This window comes from Electrona antarctica (genome assembly GCF_951216825.1).
Source record: "Electrona antarctica genome assembly, chromosome: 17".
Classification (NCBI taxonomy): Eukaryota; Metazoa; Chordata; class Actinopteri; order Myctophiformes; family Myctophidae; genus Electrona; species Electrona antarctica.
In genome coordinates this window covers 21,121,466-21,141,613 of record NC_136798.1, presented here as the reverse complement: position 1 = coordinate 21,141,613, position 20,148 = coordinate 21,121,466, and the positions used below count along the sequence as shown (strand labels likewise).

The 20,148-nt window shown below is 40.5% G+C and overlaps 1 protein-coding gene across 1 annotated transcript in view; it reads right to left on the bottom strand.

The window, feature by feature from the left end:
• LOC306941186 (solute carrier family 22 member 2-like) overlaps nucleotides 1–18,214 on the bottom strand; it is a 48,209-nt gene extending 29,995 nt beyond the window's left edge. Inside the window, exons 1-12 of the mRNA XM_079526498.1 lie at nucleotides 18,132–18,214; nucleotides 16,127–16,523; nucleotides 13,129–13,176; nucleotides 12,422–12,525; nucleotides 11,673–11,827; nucleotides 10,937–11,105; nucleotides 10,644–10,758; nucleotides 10,127–10,227; nucleotides 9,540–9,757; nucleotides 9,015–9,123; nucleotides 6,677–6,789; nucleotides 6,339–6,438 (exon numbers count right to left, since the gene is read on the bottom strand). Of these exons, the coding sequence (XP_079382624.1) occupies nucleotides 6,339–6,438; nucleotides 6,677–6,789; nucleotides 9,015–9,123; nucleotides 9,540–9,757; nucleotides 10,127–10,227; nucleotides 10,644–10,758; nucleotides 10,937–11,105; nucleotides 11,673–11,827; nucleotides 12,422–12,525; nucleotides 13,129–13,176; nucleotides 16,127–16,480 (1,586 nt within the window). The 5' untranslated portion in view covers nucleotides 16,481–16,523; nucleotides 18,132–18,214. The remainder of the gene's footprint in view (nucleotides 1–6,338; nucleotides 6,439–6,676; nucleotides 6,790–9,014; nucleotides 9,124–9,539; nucleotides 9,758–10,126; nucleotides 10,228–10,643; nucleotides 10,759–10,936; nucleotides 11,106–11,672; nucleotides 11,828–12,421; nucleotides 12,526–13,128; nucleotides 13,177–16,126; nucleotides 16,524–18,131) is intronic.
• Between the last annotated feature and the right edge of the window lie 1,934 nt (nucleotides 18,215–20,148).

Here is a 20,148-nt window from a genome sequence, read left to right as displayed (position 1 = left end):
GATGAACCTAAGTAGGCTTGAATGGGGTTTCTAGGTGTAAGTATGTAGGACTAGTAGCATGCCAAAGTTTGTGCTATTGCCATTGAGAATGCATTGGGCGTTAAAGTTAAATAACTCAGAAACTACAAAACATTTCAAAGTAAAAAGTTCCAGCATGTGTCTCCACAGTAAGGTGAATTATAAAAAGTGAATGGAGTTTCTAGGTGAAAGTGCTTTTTTGACGTGCCAATATCTGCCATTGAGCCCCATTGTAAAATTCTCAAATTTGAAAGCACTATATTTCTAAAACTATGAAACATTTCAAAGATTCCTTTTCAGGCAAACATGTCCACCGTAAGATGAACCTAAGTAGGCTTGAATGGGGTTTCTAGGTGTAAGTATGTAGGACTAGTAGCATGCCAAAGTTTGTGCTATTGCCATTGAGAATGCATTGGGCGTTAAAGTTAAATAACTCAGAAACTACAAAACATTTCAAAGTAAAAAGTTCCAGCATGTGTCTCCACAGTAAGCTGAATTATAAAAAGTGTGAATGGAGTTTCTAGGTGAAAGTGCTTTTTTGACGTGCCAATATCTGCCATTGAGCCCCATTGTAAAATTCTCAAATTTGAAAGCACTATATTTCTAAAACTATGAAACATTTCAAAGATTCCTTTTCAGGCAAACATGTCCACCGTAAGATGAACCTAAGTAGGCTTGAATGGGGTTTCTAGGTGTAAGTATGTAGGACTAGTAGCATGCCAAAGTTTGTGCTATTGCCATTGAGAATGCATTGGGCGTTAAAGTTAAATAACTCAGAAACTACAAAACATTTCAAAGTAAAAAGTTCCAGCATGTGTCTCCACAGTAAGCTGAATTATAAAACGTGTGAATGGAGTTTCTAGGTGAAAGTGATTTTGACGTGCCACTATCTGCCATTATAAAGTTCTCACATTTAAAGCACTATATTTCTAAAACTATGAAACATTTCAAAGATTCCTTTTCAGGCAAACATTTCCACCGTAAGATGAACCTAAATAGGTTTCAATGGGGATTCTAGGTGTAAGTATGTAGGACTAGTAGCATGCCAAAGTTATAATTTTTTTCGGACGGCATACTATAGCATGTCGTTTTTCGTGATTTTGGACTATTTGAAAAAAAGATGAAAATCATGAAAAAACGACATACTATAGTTCATGGCTTCGGACGGCATACTATAGCATGTCGTTTTTCATGATTTTGGAGGATTTGAAAAAAAGATGAAAATCATGAAAAAACGACATACTATAGTCCATGGTTTGGGACGGCATAATATATTATGTCATATTTTCATGATTTTGGGACACTATGTCAGAGCCAGGACTTGAACCTGCAGCCTCCTGATTACCAGGCAGGCTCTGTACCCAGTGAGCCACTGTGCATGCTGTTCTTAAAAGGCCGAATAGATAATGACAGAAGAGCCAGAGACTTGTTTCCATTGTGGTTCATAAACATTCGAGCGTCTAGAGATAAACAACAGCAAAAGAAACAATAGACAAATCTCCTGTTATTTTATTTTTTGTATTTTATTTTTGTATCAATGTTGTACTCAAAGGGAACAGCAGACTGCATTGTGGCAGGTAGCAAGTAGATCAGTGACTTAGCACACTGGCTGCATGATCTGGAGATAGTGGGTTCAAACCCCACTCAAACCTTTACTTGCCAAAATCAGCCATTGACCCCCATTCTGAATTTCTCAAATTTAAAAGCACTATATTTCTAAAACTATGAAACATTTCAAAGATTCCTTTTCAGGCAAACATGTCCACCATAAGATGAACCTAAGTAGGCTAGAATGGGGTTGCTAGGTGTAAGTATGTAGGACTAGTAGCATGCGAAAGTTTGTGTTATTGCCATAGAGAATGCATTGGTCGTTTAAGTTAAAAAACTCAGAAACTACAAAACATTTCAAAGTAAAAAGTTCCAGCATGTGTCTCCACAGTAAGCTGAATAATAAAAAGTGTGAATGGAGTTTCTAGGTGAAAGTGCTTTTTTGACGTGCCAATGTCTGCCATTGAGCCCCATTGTAAATTTCTCAAATTTGAAAGCACTATATTTCTAAAACTATGAAACATTTCAAAGATTCCTTTTCAGACAATCATGTGCACCGTAAGATGAACCTAAATAGGCTAGAATAGGGTTGCTAGGTGTAAGTATGACTAGTAGCATGCCAAAGTTTGTGCTATTGCCATAGAGAATGCATTGGGCGTTTAAGTTAAATAACTCAGAAACTACAAAACATTTCAAAGTAAAAAGTTCCAGCATGTGTCTCCACAGTAAGCTGAATAATAAAAAGTGTGAATGGAGTTTCTAGGTGAAAGTGCTTTTTTGACGTGCCAATGTCTGCCATTGAGCCCCATTGTAAATGTCTCAAATTTGAAAGCACTATATTTCTAAAACTATGAAACATTTCAAAGATTCCTTTTCAGACAATCATGTGCTCCGTAAGATGAACCTAAATAGGCTAGAATGGGGTTGCTAGGTGTAAGTATGTAGGACTAGTAGCATGCCAAAGTTTGTGCTATTGCCATAGAATGCATTGGGCGTTTAAGTTAAATAACTCAGAAACTACAAAACATTTCAAAGTAAAAAGTTCCAGCATGTGTCTCCACAGTAAGCTGAATAATAAAAAGTGTGAATGGAGTTTCTAGGTGAAAGTGCTTTTTTGACGTGCCAATGTCTGCCATTGAGCCCCATTGTAAATGTCTCAAATTTGAAAGCACTATATTTCTAAAACTATGAAACATTTCAAAGATTCCTTTTCAGGCAAACATGTCCACCGTAAGATGAACCTCAGTAGGCTAGAATGGGATTGCTAGGTGTAAGTATGTAGGACTAGTAGCATGCCAAAGTTTGTGCTATTGCCATAGAGAATGCATTGGGCTTTTAAGTTAAATAACTCAGAAACTACAAAAAATGTCAAGGTAAAAAGTTCCAGCATGTGTCTCCACAGTAAGCTGAATAATAAAATGTGTGTGATGGATTTATAATTAAGATAAAACCCATTTGTTGCATATAAAATGCAAAAGGGACCAAAGATATAAAGGACTGTATTATACTGAATTACTGAGCCACACAGGGCTAAACTATAAAAAATACTTTAGAGAAAGTACTCAAAGAGTACACAGAAATACTCAGCACCACAACTAGGCCGAGAGCCTATGACCAAGTTAACCATTAGTTTTAACTCTTTTAGAAAAATACCTTCAAGTCAATAAAAAGATGAAACCACCAGGAAGAAGGATTGTCCAGTCCGAGCAATTATGGTTTAGTTAATTCATTTTCAGATCAGAGAGACAGAACAGATCCACACACAGCCAAATTACACTCTCCCCTGTACCACCAAAAGGGCACAGGGTAGTCTCTGACGAACAATTCATTACAAAGGCATTAATACTGTAGAATTACAATTGTTGATACACTTTCATTGGCTCAATACACAGTTAATTTCCGCAATGCCACGCTGGCACATAGGTGTCGAGCGCTGATTGGACCAGCACATAGATGATGAGGCTGATATTGGGACAGTTTCCTTAGTCCCGTCATGGAGAGCCATAGACCGGGAAAGCGTGGACGCTGGCGTTGCCAGGCAACCTGTTGATAACATTCTTTCCCTGCTAGCAGAGACAGAGAGAAATACTCCTATCTACTTTCTCACTGGGCACCAAGGTCAAATACATGTAGTGTTTATCCAAATAGACCTCTCAATATGCCAGCTAACTTTTGACTACAGGCAGACAGTATGGAGCCTAATTAAGATATAAAATCTGAGCTTGGCGTCAGGCAATCCATAATATAATATGATATAATAATAATATAGGTCTGAGATGATTAGGCCTGTGGAGGGTGATAAAACTGATGGTCAAAGGGCAAGATGACAAAATATGAACACTTGACACATGTCCACAAAAAATACCAAAGTAGCAGATCTACAGATCCATCAGTGTGAATGGAGTTTCTAGGTGAAAGTGCTTTTTTGACGTGCCAATAATGTCTGCCATTGAGCCCCATTGTAAATTTCTCAAATTTGAAAGCACTATATTTCTAAAACTGTGAAACATTTCAAAGATTCCTTTTCAGGCAATCATGTGCACCGTAAGATGAACCTAAATAGGCTAGAATGGGGTTGCTAGGTGTAAGTATGTAGGACTAGTAGTGTACGGATATTATTAAACTAAATTCTCCCTATGCTTTTGGTCCCAACTTATGAACCTTAAACATAACATTAGCTTAACTAAAAGCCCTCCACATGGGGGAGTCTACAGTTGGACATCAATGGTATTACTCAACCAACACAACCACACAATATTGCTAAACTTAAATAAACAACGACTTACCTTTTGTAATTTATTTATAAAACACACTCATACACAAACACACACACTCTAACTATACTGTGTACAGTTTCCTATGACCGACCCGTGTCCACTCTACACGTGGTTGATTTTGCATTAGCATGAGCTTCAGTAGTAGCAATAGCAGCAGCAGCAGCAGCAGCAGCAGCAGTAGCAGTAGCAGTAGCAGTAGCAGGTAATATACTGAAACACAAACACAAAAGAAAACACTATAAACATCGGACATAACAACGACTGTGTAACAATAACAAATGAGTATAATATAATTGTAATTACGTCAACAAATATATTTTCATGGGCATTTAAACTCTGCACTCACACACTGGACCGTCCACTCTGTAAACTTTCTCCGACTGACCACAGCCAGCTTGTGCATGCGCCTTAATGCCACACAACTATTCCCCTTTGAATATTAACTCAAATAAACACAGGTCAAATAAGAACCACAGCCGACACACGCTTGCGTTCCTAGTGAAAACAAATACTGTACTAACATAAAGAATGTACACAAAATGATCCTAACGTAAACATTGTTTAAGTGATTTGTTAGTTGCTAGGTGTAAGTATGTAGGACTAGTAGCATGCCAAAGTTTGTGCTATTGCCATTGAGAATGCATTGGGCGTTTAAGTTAAATAACTCAGAAACTACAAAACATTTCAAAGTAAAAAGTTCCAGCATGTGTGCCCACAGTAAGCTGAATTATAAAAAGTGTGAATGGAGTTTCTAGGTGAAAGTGATTTTTTGACTTGCCAAAATCTGCCATTGACTCCCATTCTGAATTTCTCAAATTTAAAACCACTATATTTCTAAAACTATGAAACATTTCAAAGATTCATTTTCAGGCAAACATGTCCACCGTAAGATTAACCTAAATAGGTTTGAATGGGGTTTCTAGGTGTAAGTATGTAGGACTAGTAGCATGCCAAAGCTTGTGCTATTGCCATTGAGATTGCATTGGGTGTTTAAGTTAAATAACTCAGAAACTACAAAACATTTCAAAGTAAAAAGTTCCAGCATGTGTCTCCACAGTAAGCGGAATTATAAAAAGTGTGAATGGAGTTTCTAGGTGAAAGTGATTTGTTGACGTGCCACTATCTGCCATTATACATTTCTCAAATGTAAAGCACTATATTTCTAAAACTATGAAACATTTCAAAGATTCCTTTTCAGGCAAACATGTCCACCATAAGATGAACCTAAATATTATTAATATATTGCCATTGAGAATGCATTGGGCGTTTAAGTTAAATAACTCAGACTATATTCAAACCTATAGGACCTTCGGCTTGCCAGGCTACTATACAGCTACTGTACTACTATACAGCTACCAGAGTAGTAAGAGAGTGGTTGACTCCCATTGTAACAATGGAATGCGGAAGTGCTCATTCTATCTCAATGGGATAGTTCCAGCCATAGGAGCAATGTTTGGAACTATAGCCCATAGGCACCCGCTTTGCGGCGAGATCAAAGCGTGTCGCTACTCTCCTACTCTACACTCTGGCCAGGCTACTATACAGCTACTATAGCTTCTACAGCTATTATTATACAGCTATACAGTTACTACTGTACAGCTACTATACAGCTACTACTATACAGCTACAACTATACAGCTACAGCTGCTGCTACTACTATACACTTTTGCGTTCAAATAAGTGCATGTTAATAGTATGATAGTAATCATGGCTATATCGTTTGTTCAGTAACAGGAGTCTCCATGTCTCTCCAGCTATTTATTAAACAGAAAATGCATTTTCAGATACCAATTATCATGTTAGTACCTCAGTATCATGGTTAGTCATGGTCATTATCATGTCAGTATCATGGTTAGTCATGCATGGTCATAATCAGTATAACGGTTTTGCACATAATGGTTTCCACAGCAACGATTTGTATGTTTGTCACATGTTACAAATGGTTTTCTTTAATTACACTGATAGTGTAGCTGAGTGTTAAGAGGAAGGGCTAACCTGCCAGGGAACTCAATGTCATCAATGGTCTCAGGGAGGGGGAGTCCTCTAGTCTCAGGTAGGAATAAAACCAAACCCCCGGCTATCAAGGCCACAGTTCCTGTATGGAGACCCGACATGGAGGCCAAAGGTACATTAGTGATTCACAAATAAGTCTGTAGCCCCTAAAGAAAAGTTGGAAGTATGGGAATCAGTTCAAAACATTCATTAGAATACAACTATGTAGATTGAACGAATGAATTCCATCGATTGAATACCAACACTATGAAATTGTTAAGCTATGCCATTTCCACCTGAGCAATTACTGATGGAAGTTTGACATTTGACCCTTGACCCACCGAAGATGATGAGTGGGAGCTCCAGCCATACGGCAGACAGCCTGTAGAGCATGAAGGGAGATACGATCCCTCCCACATCACACATAGTAGAGCACACAGACACTCCCAGGTTCCTGGATGAAAGAAGAGAGTTGAGATGTTTCATTGGCATTCTCTGGAGTCTGGACACATCATGCTTGCATTCAAATCACAGTATGTGATGTCAAGTATACACAGTGGGTGATAGTCAGGGGTTCTTGTGCTACTTTTAAAAGGGGAGGAGCACCTCTATACTGCTTGTCTTCCTCTACACCAATTCTCTTCGCAAAAAGGTTATGTGAGCTTGTAATTTGGTATTTTGTTCTAACTTGTATCATCCATACTTCTGTTAGCCTGGCTAATAAGCCAGACTAATATCACACAACACTGTCGCGGTATATCAGTCTGGGCTGGCTCCACTTGGATTTCATTTCCCGGGGAACATTTTCTCTTTGACGCAATTGGTCAGAGCTACTGTCAGTCAAAGGTCTCAAGCATTGAACGTCACTGCACCAAAGCCCGCCTATATTGCATACCGTGTCCCGATTGGTCCGACCTGTTCTCTGCTGTAGGAAAGAGGCGTGCTACTGAGCCTCGCCAGACCGTAATCCGCTGGTAGGCAACTTTTTTTTGCCAACGGCTGATTCGGTCTGGTTTATTAACCAGGCTATACTTCTGTAGCACGAGAGCTGTGTAAGGTTTTGGGTTCAAGACCATTAAACACATTCACATTTCCACTTTCCATCTAAATTCTACGAGGTTAAGTATTTCTTTCTCACTTCTATCTTCCCGGCCAGAGTGTGGCACAAGAATTAAGGTCACAGGTTTATAAACTGAATATTCTAGAATCAAGTCTCAAAAACAAACAAAAGAAATCAATTGTATCTTCCAAGGGGGATAAACCCTGTTACAACAAAGTAGAATTGTACATGAATGTCAGGTCTTGTCACATCAAGGCCCTCTCGCAGCACTGAATGGCAGGGCTGTCATAGCCCTTTCACAGGCCCTATCATGTTACCATGTTACCAGCCCTGTTACAGGGATGTCAGGCCCCGCAACCGGGCTTTAGTGCTGTGAGGGGCCTGTCGTGATAGACTAATGAAGGGCATGTCAATTAATGCATTGTCAATGGCAATAGCAAACTTTGGCACACTACTAGTACTAGTCCTACACCTAGTACACCTAGAAACCCCATTCAAACTTTCAAATGTTCATCTTACGGTGGACGTGTTTGGCTGAAAATGAATCTTTGAAATGTTTCATAGTTTTAGAAATATAGCAGTGCTTTCAAATTTGAGAAATGTATAAAGGAGGTCAATGGCAGATTTTGGCACGTCAAAAAAAATCACTTTCGCCTAGAAACTCCATTCACACTTTTTATAATTCAGCTTACTGTGGAGACACATGCTGGAACCTTTTACTTTGAAATGTGTTGTAGTATTTGAGTTATTTAACGTAAAACGCCAAAATGCATTGTCAATGGCAATAGCACAAACTTTGCATGCTACTAGTTCTACATACTTACACCTAGAAACCCCATTCAAACTTTAAAATGTTCATCTTACATGTTTGACTGAAAATGAATCTTTGAAATGTTTCATAGTTTTAGAAATATAGCAGTGCTTTCAAATTTGAGAAATTTATAATGGAGGTCAATGGCAGATTTTGGCACGTCAATTCACACTTTTTATAATTCAGCTTACTGTGGACACACATGCTAATGTGTTACCATTTGAGAGGTGGAGAATCCATTGCTGCTACGCCCCCCGAAGTGAAATGGCCTAGTCTTGAAGCCATTTTCGATAATTGTCGAAAACCATGAAAACGACAAAAAGCATGATTTTCATATTTTGTATTTTATTTTACCCCTCCACCCCACTATTTGGAGCACGCTGAATCCTTTGGACAGTTAAGTGGTTAAATCAAGCATTGAAATATCCCGCTTTGGAGGGAAGCAACCAAAACCTAAAATGTTACCATTTGAGGGGCAGGGAACGCAGAAATGAAATGGCCATAGTCCTGAAGCCATTTTCGATAATCGTCGGAAACCATGAAAAACGATATACAATAGTATGTCGTCGAAAGGTTTTTCATTTCAGTTATTACTAGTGCAATTGATCATATTAAACTGCTCCCCCCCTTTCTTCTTACATATATCTTTCATGTCTTTACTGCAGTCGTCTACACAACATGACAACTTACAAGAAGCATGCATTGCAATAATATAACTTAGGACGTATAGAAAAGGCCACTGTTTTTGGTAACTAAATATATGTAAATAAACTAAAAATATATAGATGATAGAAACATGAAACCTCACCTTACTGAGGTAGGATAGAGTTCAATGTTGACAAACACCACCATCTCAAAGGCCATGGTGATCCCAAGCCGGCCGATGCAGGCCACTGCTGTCTTCAACCATAAAATACCTGATGTAAAAGCACACATTCCAATAGTGCTACAGCCAGTGGTCAACAAAGTACATACTCAATTTTTTTTTTTTAATTGAAAATAGCAAGCTCACAACGTGTCACGCTGCAATGCGTTGAGAGTTTGTAAATGGGCTAATGGTGTGGTTAATAAATAATATAGTTTAATGTTTCTGTCTCAAGAAAAGTCAAAAGTACAATATTTCTACTTGAAATGTAGCGGAGTGAGTCATCAGCTCGTAAAAAACTAATACTAAAAACTGATACTCCAAACAATGCACTTAAAAAATACAGTACTCAAGTAAATGTACTTATTACTATCCACCGCTTGGCTACAGTACTGTACACATGGGAAAAGAACACAATACGTTACTATACAACTGAAGATAATTAGTCTTTGACCATGGGCTCCTCACTGTCAGGAATAAAGGCAGTGATGATGCAAGAGGCTCCGGCTACGATGTTGGCGGTGGCGAAAGGCAGACGCCGGCCAATGCGCTCGATGGTGAAGATGATGAGGAAAGCGGCGGGGAACTCCACCAGGCCTGAAATCAGGAAGTCTATATAGACATTTCCATCTGCTACTATCCCCACGCGCATTATGAGGCCCTGGTACACCACAGCACTGGTGAACCTACAAGCATGAAAATCATAAGATCTGATGTTTGCTTTTACTTTTAAATAGCTTTAATTTAATCATTAAACATTCAAACCCAGCCCACATACCACCCCAGTTGTTTTGATAGCTCTCAGACTTTGACCTTGATTGTGACCTTGACCTTTGAACTTTTATTCTATCAAAGTATCATGACAATCTGACAGTCTATTCTCAAATTATTATATTGCTAACAAACAAACAAACAAACAGAAACCCTGTCATGCATTGCTAAAGGTAAAAAAGGTAAGATTAGGTGTTCACAAGGCATTGCGTCAGTAAAGCCATCTTTTCGTAAACATATATCAACCTGACTTAAAGACCTGTGATTTATGAAGACTCTCTCACCAGCAGAACATGAGAATTAAGGTGTGTTTTCTCATGTTTGGCGTTCTGATCAGGTCCTTGAAAGAGGCAGTAGGGGAGTCTGCATCATCATCTGTCAGAGTCTGGAAGTAAGAAAGCAATACTTGTTTACCACTGCATGAGAGCCTAAATTATATGCAAAAAAAGGTACCTTAACCCGTACGCATGTAACAATTCACTCAACTCACGGTACGATACAAATCACGATACTAGGTTCACAATATGATTTTTCATGATTTTTTTAAACACAAATTTACCAGTATTTTCCAGTACTTTCTCTTGTCTTCTTTTTAACACAGTAGCAAATGACTGAATTCTCATTTTCTTCTTTTTGGGCTATTTTTTGCATGATAACTTTTTAATAAATCAATTTAAATTGTCACCCGTTTGAATAGATTTGAATCGATTTACAATAAATCATTACATGCCTACTTAAATTCTATGCAAAAAAAACCTCAATAAAGAGAAGGCTGGTTACTTGCTAAACTTACAAATGTACCTCTATTTTGGCTGAGAGTTTCTTCTTGTTCTCCTTGGCCATGGCCTCAGTGATCTTCACAGCTTCAGCAGACCTTTTCTGAAAGAAAAGCCACCTGGGAGATTCTGGAACGAACCTGCGGGACAAAGTCAATGTATGACTATGAGAGATAGATATGCACAGACAGGTAGACTGACTTCACAGCATCTCTTCACACACCATATCATCTCTTCGCTTATCATAACAGCAATCATTTGAGCCGAGAGGTCATCCACGCACTGTACAAGAGAAGAACTGTGAAGGTGTTTTCTCACCAGTAGTAGGACAGGAAGAGGAAGTAGGGTGCAGTGATGGCCACATTCAGCCAACGCCAGTCGCTGATGTAGTAGGCCAGTAGAGGGAGGAGGAGGTTACCAACGCTGAAGCCCATCTGGTACAGAATCCCCACCGTCCGCCTGTAATCCGTCCCAACTATCTCTGTCACTGCAATATGACACAGTACATGTGCTTACAATTCACCAGCAGAGGAGCTTTTGGAGAGATGTTTTGTAGCATACTGAATAAGCAAAGTGCTTATTTAATTCATTTATGAATGGATCGATGGAGGATTTTATTATGTCATTGAACATTGAAGTGTACAATGATGACATTTTCTTAATGGGATCAATCCAATGCGAAAAGAAAGAGCGATAGAATGCCTATGTTGGTAGCAGCATAAATACTAATAAATAAATAACCCATAAAAGTCAGTATATGTACAGTGAGGAGTTCATTAGTAATAGTCTGTTTGTGAGCATTTTGGTGATTCACTCCACTATAACAAGCTGCTTTACATTTTGGCCCATAACATTTGACAGGTCTTACAAAAAAGTCCATGGATTCCTTGGATCATGACGCAACTCCCAATATAGGCCACACGGACCTAAATAGATTTTCCGCTATTTAGCATTTTCTCCAAAACACGCTTTTTGTTACTACTCCTACAGATTTGGTCCAATAAATGTAATTCGGTACACTTTAATTTAAACTATAGGCGATTGTTGTCTTTACGTAATACGTATGTGACGATCCAGCCGCCTTTGACACCAAAGCCGCTGATGGTTCTGAACACCAACAAGCAGATGTAATTAGGAGACACAGCCACCAGGATCCCTGCTATCCCATTGAACACGTTGGATATCAGGAAAACCATCTTCCTACCATACCTGCACAGAGACATACAACAGTGAGAGGATTCCTACTGTATCAGTGCAACAAATAGTAGAATATGAAAGTCCTGTCTGATTCACCTTCAGTCAAGTTACAAGTAGGATACTGCACGTCAGCATACATCTTATTCTCATAGAAAATTTGTTTTCATAATAGACAATCTTTGTCTTTCTGTGTCTGCAGAACACTGTTGCTGGTGTCATTCTGGTGCATATAAAACTCTGCCTGTATCTGAGTTTTCAGTCCAGTCATATTATATACGTAGATACACAGTAGAATTATAATAATGCAGGTCAATTAAATATAAATAGTAAATGGTATAACAATATTTGATATGTTATACCTCTTAAATGTATAGGAGGTTAAATTGTACTAGAATACTTCATTTTAAAGGAAACGATTTAACACATACCTCAATGTATAATGCTATATCATTATTAGGCATTATTATTTGATTATCTGACTTAAAGGGTCAAAATTTGAAAAGTACCATTTTGCAAAGAACAGGAAGCATTTACTAAAGCATACCCATAAGCCACTGATAAAAACAAAAGTAAAGCAGGTTGACTATCAGGTAATCAGTCACAGACCTGTCAGCCAGGTAGCCTGTAGTGATGCCGCCAACCAGGAAGCCCATATTAAGGGTGGCCTGGTACATATCTACCACCCAGGCATCTGCACACACCAGATCAAACTGGGAACCAAGAGAACATGTTGTTTATTTGCATACTAATGCATTCTCTCTCCTCTGTAACTTTACATGTAGCACATTTCATATACAAAGGCAATTCAAAGTTCTTTACTGTACAAGACATAAGGCAAGACAGAAGTCAGAAGGCATTTAAAAGGCATTGATCATTAGGAGTATTGTGTAAGAGCATCCTTCAGCCACCAACATGTGGAAGGGTCCCAATTCCTCCGACTACAACTCATGTTTCCAAGAAATGTAATATTCCCCTGAACACTTTATAGTTAGCTCAATACTCCATCAGAATCAAGAATTCACCACTTGAAATTCATCAAGTGTTGATTATCTGAAAGGTTGAAGTTTTTATTTGTTTAGCCTGGCAAATCTGTATATGTTTCCAGAAACGTATGTGTAGCATAACAACTAAACTCTACCTCACCATGTTTTGTTTTTTGCTCTATGAACAGTTAGTAGACTGGTGCCAGATGACCAGAGATGTATTATGGACAACATACTGAAAACATGTAGTGAGTATTCAAAGAATCTTTTCACACACTGAAAGAAGTTGAACTTTTTAGCATTTCAGTCAGTAGACAGTTTGTCACTCACCTCTGTGACAATGGACTGCCTCCCCTCATAGTTGTATTGCCAGGCATCCTTTAAGGACAAAAACAAAACATGTATTCAATTAAATTAATCAAAAGACCTTGATTTATCAAAGAAGATCTATGCCTTAGACAGGTATGAAAAAGGACAGTAGCCTACAGTAGATCTACAAACAGAATGGAGAGGAGACGGTACATGACATAGTAGGGCATACATGGCAGAGACATCTATAACATATGTCTGTCTTTAGGTTTCATGGAGACCGTGAAAGTATCACTTCTCGAATGTGAATACTGTCTAGCCCTAGATTAAGAACTTCACTCAATATTTCGGAATATTGATTCCCAATCTAGCCATCTACACAAACCAGGTAAAACTTAAGACAAAGGGACATTTAAGAGTGATTTATACTTAGTTGTGCCTGCGACTCGTTGTGAGCTTGTAGATCAGCTAAGTATAAATCAGGCATCAGGGTGCTGCCCATGTTACATACATGAAGAACGTCATAATTGTAATGGGAATTTTAGAACTACAGTCCAAATATATGCATTATTGTGTATTTATCTTCCTTCCATTAAGTCTCTTTGCTCATCAATGTGCTCAGTCTAATTCATGCAGCTGTCAATCTTAACAGCTGACTTGACCCCTCCACGCTGTCAGCAAAGGTATACTTATTTGTGTCGGCCTTATGTTTAGCGCAGATCCGTATATGGACAGTTAGTATTTGCATCTCTGTTAAGACAAGACTATAAGGACTGTCTGAGAATGGGGTGGAGGAGGCTTGCGCCCGGAGGGGCTGGTGGAACAGGCAAGGAGGCCTGTTCCTCACTCTCTGTATGTTGTTTCTCTGCTGAATCTTCTGAATAAATTCACCCTGAAGAACTTTGTCATTCCTTCATCTTTGGAAGATTATTTAATCGACAACATAATACTAAAACCTTTGCATGTTATATATGGTGCTGTTTTTTGTGACCACATTGTTATCGTTAATTTTTCTTACATTTGTCAACTCTGTTTTCTTACATTTGTCACTCACTCACTCACTCAGACACACACACACACACACACACACACACACACACACACACACACACACACACACACACACACACACACACACACACAGTCACACACACACACACACACACACACACACACACACACACACACACACAGGCACACAAATGTGATGCTGAACCGTCATAGAAATTCGAAACACTATTCATACTTTTTAGCATTTCAGATTTCTCAGGTCTTGACTGACTATGTTTACTTTATATTACTTTCAGACTGAAAATAATACAACCATCTGATCAGACAGGGCAGCTCGTTGCAACGCTTTGCTTGCCTGCTATAACAAATTCATAATTATGTCAATTTGTACAGACATGTCATTTGCATTCCTGCCCTGATTTGTGTTCTCAGTCTGGCCACAAGCATAATTGACATATAAGGAATTAACTAACGGCATCATTTATCATAGCCTGTTCCCCCATTTGACCCTGTGCCTTTTCAAGTAACAGGTACGGTCGCCCCAATTCCATCTCGCCCCAGCTTTTTTCCGCCGACCTCACGCCGACAGCTCGGTGCGGCAGTTCTTGTATTCTTTTGTTTTGTTTTTGTTATTTACTGAGAATAAGGTTAGAAATAAGTTTAGGGTTAGGCATAGTTTTACTGGGGTTAAGTTTAGGAATAGGGTTAGATTTAGGCATAGTTTTACTGAGGTTAAGGTTAGGAATAAGGTTAGGTTTAACCGTTTAAGCATAATTTACTTAGATTACTTTAGGAATACCAGGCCGCGCTGTTCCGCCGGCTGTACGCCCGGGGCGAGTTGGTAAAGGGGCGAGTTGTTTTGTATTCCCTTTTCATTACCACATGCACCACACAGATGCAGTGATGGAGGGAAGTATAGCGTAAACTATGCGTATGACATCATCATTCATCATACCTGGTGGAAGTTATGCGGGAACGCCTACTGAGTGGCAAAAAACTATTTTCTGGCCTTGACAGCCCATACATCCAAACAGAAAGGTCCTATCTGATTGCATTAAACAACATTAAACTCAATTTCCCACTCATTTGCCACTCACTTTATGCATGCGCATAAACTAAGCCCTTTGATTATGCAACAAACTGCATAATGACTTCACATAGAAGCTCTACTACTGTATGTTCAACTATGGTCACTGTCCTGGCCACAGTTTTTGTCCCCTATCTCAAACTGAAGCCCCTTTGAGGTAGCATGTGAAATGTTCTTCAGTCATCTCCTTCAAGTTAGTTTCTTCTAATGGCTCCTAAAATGATAATTAAACAACAATGTCAGACAATTATCAAAATGATGATGAAAAGTTTTCCAATGTAATCCCAAACTTTATTATTATGTCAAGTTAAATTATAATCATGTTACTGCTGTCACTTCTGTGTATAACTAGAAAGGTGCCTTTAATATCTCCATCGGGCTTGATGGCCTTCCCAGGGCTGGCCAAGTCTTTGCAGCCATCAGGACCCGAGGCAGCTGGGTAACTAGCTATTCTGCGGCATACTTTTCACATTTGTCTCGACCCCCTATTGGCAGAAGTGAAATCTGTTTTTGGCAGTGCATTCTTTAGAGGCCCCTTAACAGGCGGTTCGAAGTTGGGATAGATTTAATGTTGCATTCATGATATATGGCTTTTTGATAATAAATAGACCCTTTCCACTCATTTTGGAAGTAAATTACAGCTAGGTAAATAGTACTGAACATGACTCTCGAGTCCCAAGTTCATGTGCAACTAATTTGGTGAGGGGAAAAAACAAGATTTCTGCAAGAAACAGTGACATTTGTCACATTTCTGGCTCCCCTTATGGGTTAAGTGAAATTACTTTTGGCTCTGAGTTTTTGAAAGGATCCTACTGTATGTGATTCAAATTTGGATTCATTGGACAATGCACTTCTATTTAAGTAGTACATTTATTATACTATACAGATATGCGTATATATATAAAAGTAAACGGTACACACCTTACATGGCGTGAGGCCAGATCCGTTCAGGTTCACTTTCTGTGTGTCACAGGTGAGTCCGGTGGCGTTCCAGTCCAGATCGTACTGCTCACATGTGCTGTGGAGCAACTCTCCAGAGCTGTTGACCAGTGGAACAGTGAGCCTGTGTGTGTCCGCCAGGCTCCAACCACAGGCCTGCCTCATCTCTGTCACGGCCGGGATACGGCACCAATGTTCCGGAGTGAAGCCCTGGAACACGACGTTGATGAGCGCGCCGGAAAACGGCAGTGACACAAGGCAGAGCATTGCGAAGATGCGCTTCTGGCAGCGTCCAAAGGTCCCGACCTCCTCCAGCATATCATCAAAAGTCGTCATCACATGTAGGCTATAATCTCACCACGGTGTGATGAGAGACTGTCTGAAGATGGAAAATAGGGATGTGACAATAAATTGGTTTCCGATTAGATTTTTTCTATTAGTGCTCTAATTAAGTGTTTAATATGTTAATTGCTTAATGAAAAGTAGGCTTCCAGTGTTCATTCCTAAATGTAATTCAACCCAATCAAATATTTTAGATAAAGAACTAAATAGATATACTCAATGTCTTTGTGTTGACAATTTTACGCAATGCAGAACGTGAAAGCAGAAGTCATGTTTCTAGGCTTCGCTTGCAAGAGCGAGGCTAGCAGCCTCTTGTTGGAGGCTGGGGAGGGCAATGGAGCTTGGTTTTGCCTGCGTTGAGCTAAAAGTGATTACTGTCACACCACCTCACAAAGCTCTCCACCCGGGTATCATGTTTATCCGTGTTGTACCCACTGCCCTGTGATGCGGCTGACGCCATTATTGGCTGTGTCATCAGATAACCTATGGTGGTGACACGTTTCTTAGTTGAAATGGAAGTCAGAGGTGTAGCTGTAGTAGAGGGTGAACAGGAAGGGAGACAGCACTCTGCACTGTGGTGCACCTTGACATATTGCATCTACCTAAGAGGTAGTCAGTGATCCAGGCTGTGGTCCACCTGCACTGCAGATAGAAGCTAGCAGGAGTTGTTGGATGGTGTTGAAGGCACTGGAGAAGTCAAATAATACGATTCGTCGTGTCCCCAGGGTCCCTCCAGGTGGGTGTAGATCTTTTAGCAAGTAGACATTAGTCTCAGTACAAGTAAATTAAACAAATCAAACAATGGGTGATGAAAACAGACAAGCTAGTGAAGGCAAATGAAAATTCCTATTCCTCACAAAAGACTCATACCTATTGTATCATAAGGATTGGGGAAAACTCAAGTTGTATGCAACCATCTCCAAATTAATTAGCCTATTAGAGTTCTATGTGTGTGATGAGACAATGCTCTTTTATTTAACATCACTCAATTAGCAGCAATGTGTAGGCTATAACAGGCCAGTGTGAGAAATGTGGGCAATTAAGTGCATGGTTCTGCTTAGCACTGGACCAGGGCTAGGTTCTGCTCACATTTTCACTCCAATCAGTCCAATGGTGCCACTCAGAGCCTTGTGCCACTGTGCCGGAGATTAGCTGTTAACAGGATGAAACCACACACACGCATGCATGCATGTAGGTACATACGGGTGTGTTCGGAAATGCGCCCTGAACGCACTGGTCTGGTGCGCTCTCTTGTCGTTCGTTTATTCAGTGCACTCGGTGCGTTGTCGTTCGAAAATCCAGTGCGCTGCGCACCGGGTGTGCCGAGTGCCCACTGAGCGACCCTACCCTGAAGCTGACGTTGTCCGGTGTGAATGCGTCACAGCTGTGGTCGTTCGTAAATAAGGCACACTGAACGCACTCTGTGACGTCACCGCCCACCACACTCAACACACTGACCACATTCCCGGTGCGCATTTCCGAACGCACCCACACGTGCATGTAGCCCTACACACACACACACACACACACACACACACACACCAGGGTCCAGGGGCAAAACATAGTTCTCGGCCACGCCTTCGGCCTGGCGGAGACAATAAATAATTCAAATGGTTGTGACTGTGACTGCATAAATCTGGCTTACTTTTAGTGCAGTTTCCCAGCGTCAAATGTGTCCAGGAGGACTGGCAACCCTAGGCTACAAACCGAAACCGTGTCCGTCGGAAAGTCAAAGTTGGTTCATGTGTAAACATAAACAAACACACGTGCAGTAAAGATCCTTGGTCAGGTCACAGCTGTGCCAAATCACAGTTGACAGTTCCAACTTCCAGCACTGTACAGTGTGTAGTTGTGTACAGTTCTGGTACTGTGTCAGGGAGGAGGGGGCAATAAGCCTGGGACCGAGGCTAGTCAGTGGGCGGGTCTCGATTCCAGAAACAGAATCAAGTAGCCTGCAAAGTGCAAACACAATCCGTCCTCTAACTTTCTTTGGTTCAGAACAGTAAAAGCCGAAAAAAGTTTGGTGTCATGAAGTTTACTTGCCAGAATGTGAACCCGGACATTTTGCAAGATTCCCAGTTCGAACCCAGGCTCCCCTAGAGTGACAGAGTCAGTGTCGAAGTCACAAGTGTCCTTGAGCATTGCTCCCGATAAGCAGGTTGGTGTCTTGCTAGCCGCAATTTGCAACTCTAGATTTTTTTTAATAATGGATGGGATGAATCTAGAGTTGCAATACCCTCCATTGCAGAGACGAAATGGTTTTATAATCGTCATGATGGGGGCTCCAACAACACGTAGAAAACACAAAAGCTCGGCAGATTGCGTTTAATACAAGCAGATCGCAAACGCAAATTGGATGAGTGGGGAGTCAATGGAGGGTATTGCAACTAGATTCATACCATTATAAAAAAAATCTAGAGTTGCAAATTGCTAGTGTCTTGCATGGTTTCCACCGCCATGGGTGTATGAATGTGTATGTGAATGGGTGAATGTAATGCACAATCTATGTAAGTGCCTTGGATAAAGGCGCTCGTGCACCGTTTACCTCTTTGTACCAGCACGTCAAAGGCCCTTAAAACAATTAAGGCTCCAGACTTCCCAAAACAAACTGGTCAGGCTACTAGGCTACTTGGCCTCACTCCCAGAACCCACCTCACCCCTGCCCATTTTGATAGGTTGGAATGGCTTAGGGTTGACGACAGAGTGCAGCATCTTGCAATGGGTCTGGTCTGCGAGATTCCCTACACCACCAAAATACCCATGTATGATGTCTAAAATACTTCCTTAATGTCAATGAAGTCCACACTCACAACACCAGAGGGAGTTCAACAAACCACTTGCAACCCAGATTCGGCTCAAACAAGGGATTAAATTAATTTCGCTCCTATATGCCACTAAAATGTGGAACGCCCTACCAACAGTCATTAAGAAATGTGAATCCCTTGACTCCTTCAAAACTGCTCTCAAAAGAGCACCTACAATCTTGTAAGGGATGGGTCTTATGAAAAGATACAAAAACAAAAACGAATGAATGAATTCATTCACTGTGGAAAATCCCAAGTTTACAACCCAGCTAACATGTCCAAGTGGGCCCCATATGGGGTGCATGTGTGCGTATGGGTACCAAGTGGGCATGGGCTAGAACTGGGCAATTATACTGGGTTCCAGGTAGGTTCTATGTGGGCTAAGTGGGCATGGGCTTGAACTGGGCAAATATTGTGGGTTCGATATGGGTTACAGATGGGCCAAGTGGGCGTGGGTTAGAACTGGTCACCCATGTATGGGTCCCTTGTGGGTTATATATGGGCTAAGTGGGCATGGGTTAGAACTGGGCTCCCATGTCTGGGTCCTATATAGGTTACGTATGGGCTAAGTGGGCATGGGTTAGAACTGGTCACCCATCTATGGGTCCGTTGTGGGTTATATATGGGCTAAGTGGGCGTGGGTTAGAACTGGTCACGCATGTCTGGGTCCTATATAGGTTATGTATGGGCTAAGTGGGCATGGGTTAGAACTGGGCACGCATGTCTGTGTCCCATATGGGTTATATATGGGCTAAGTGGGCATGGGTTAGAACTGGTCACCCATCTATGGGTCCCTTGTGGGTTATATATGGGCTAAGTGGGCGTGGGTTGGACTGGTCATGCATGTATGGGTCCCTT